Here is an 836-nt window from a genome sequence, read left to right as displayed (position 1 = left end):
CTGACCCACAACGCCATCTAGCACTGGAAGTAATCATCACTCTGGCTGAGAACATTCCTGCTGCGGTCCGAAAATCCTCCAACGTTGTGGAGTCTTTGGTTGGTACCCTGCTCAAAATGATGACTGAAATGGATGAAGAAAGTGATTGGAACGAGGCAGACACTATGGAAGAGGAAGATGATAGCAGTAACGCCCTCACAGCTGAAGTTGCTTTAGACAGACTGTCGTGTGCCATGGGCGGCCAGCATGTCCTCAACGAAATCATCCGCACAGTGCCCGGAATGCTTCAAAATGGTCAGTATTTTTCTACTTTTGCGGTGCTCCCCTCCGTTTCAACAGTGATGTCACCGTATATGTAAATTTTGTTCTTATTTATGCTGAGGTCACTATTGTGTGCCTAAGCACAAACAATCAACCCTCTTGTTTGCACGGTGGGTATCGTTTGGTTCAGTTGTATAATTAGTAAAAGTCGGAAGCGGAAAATCGTGTCAACTAAGTACTTGTAATTTGTACATCGATTAGAGTAATCGAGCTTTTCTCCCACCGTATCGTCTAGATGTAGGTGTTTGTTTACCTTCCTCTCCTTGGGTGCTGGGTACCAACAGTTTCTAAATTGGTTTGCTCTGAGCCGACTCAAGTAGGGATTCCCCTTGCTGTCAGACAGTCGACTTTGTGTAGACTTAGATCTGATTCTAACACTGAAGCACTGCGATGTGACCCAGTCTGTCGGGATAACTTTCACACCATCAAAATATACGGATAGATGTCAGTTCGTAGTAGCTCCGCATCACTTTGCTGTAAATTTGAACCATTTCTCCCGACAATTGACGTTCATC

At 45.0% G+C, this 836-nt stretch overlaps 1 protein-coding gene across 1 annotated transcript in view; it reads left to right on the top strand.

Moving 5' to 3' along the window:
- The window catches only part of T265_06170 (hypothetical protein), a gene marked incomplete at both ends in the record, with an annotated part of 24,878 nt that overhangs the window by 13,473 nt on the left and 10,569 nt on the right, over window positions 1-836 (top strand). Inside the window, one exon of the mRNA XM_009171371.1 lies at window positions 51-294. Within this exon, the coding sequence (XP_009169635.1) occupies window positions 51-294 (244 nt within the window). The remainder of the gene's footprint in view (window positions 1-50; window positions 295-836) is intronic.

The sequence above is a fragment of the Opisthorchis viverrini genome, assembly GCF_000715545.1.
Source record: "Opisthorchis viverrini unplaced genomic scaffold opera_v5_124, whole genome shotgun sequence".
Lineage (NCBI taxonomy): Eukaryota > Metazoa > Platyhelminthes > Trematoda > Opisthorchiida > Opisthorchiidae > Opisthorchis > Opisthorchis viverrini.
This window is presented reverse-complemented; position numbering and strand designations above follow the sequence as displayed.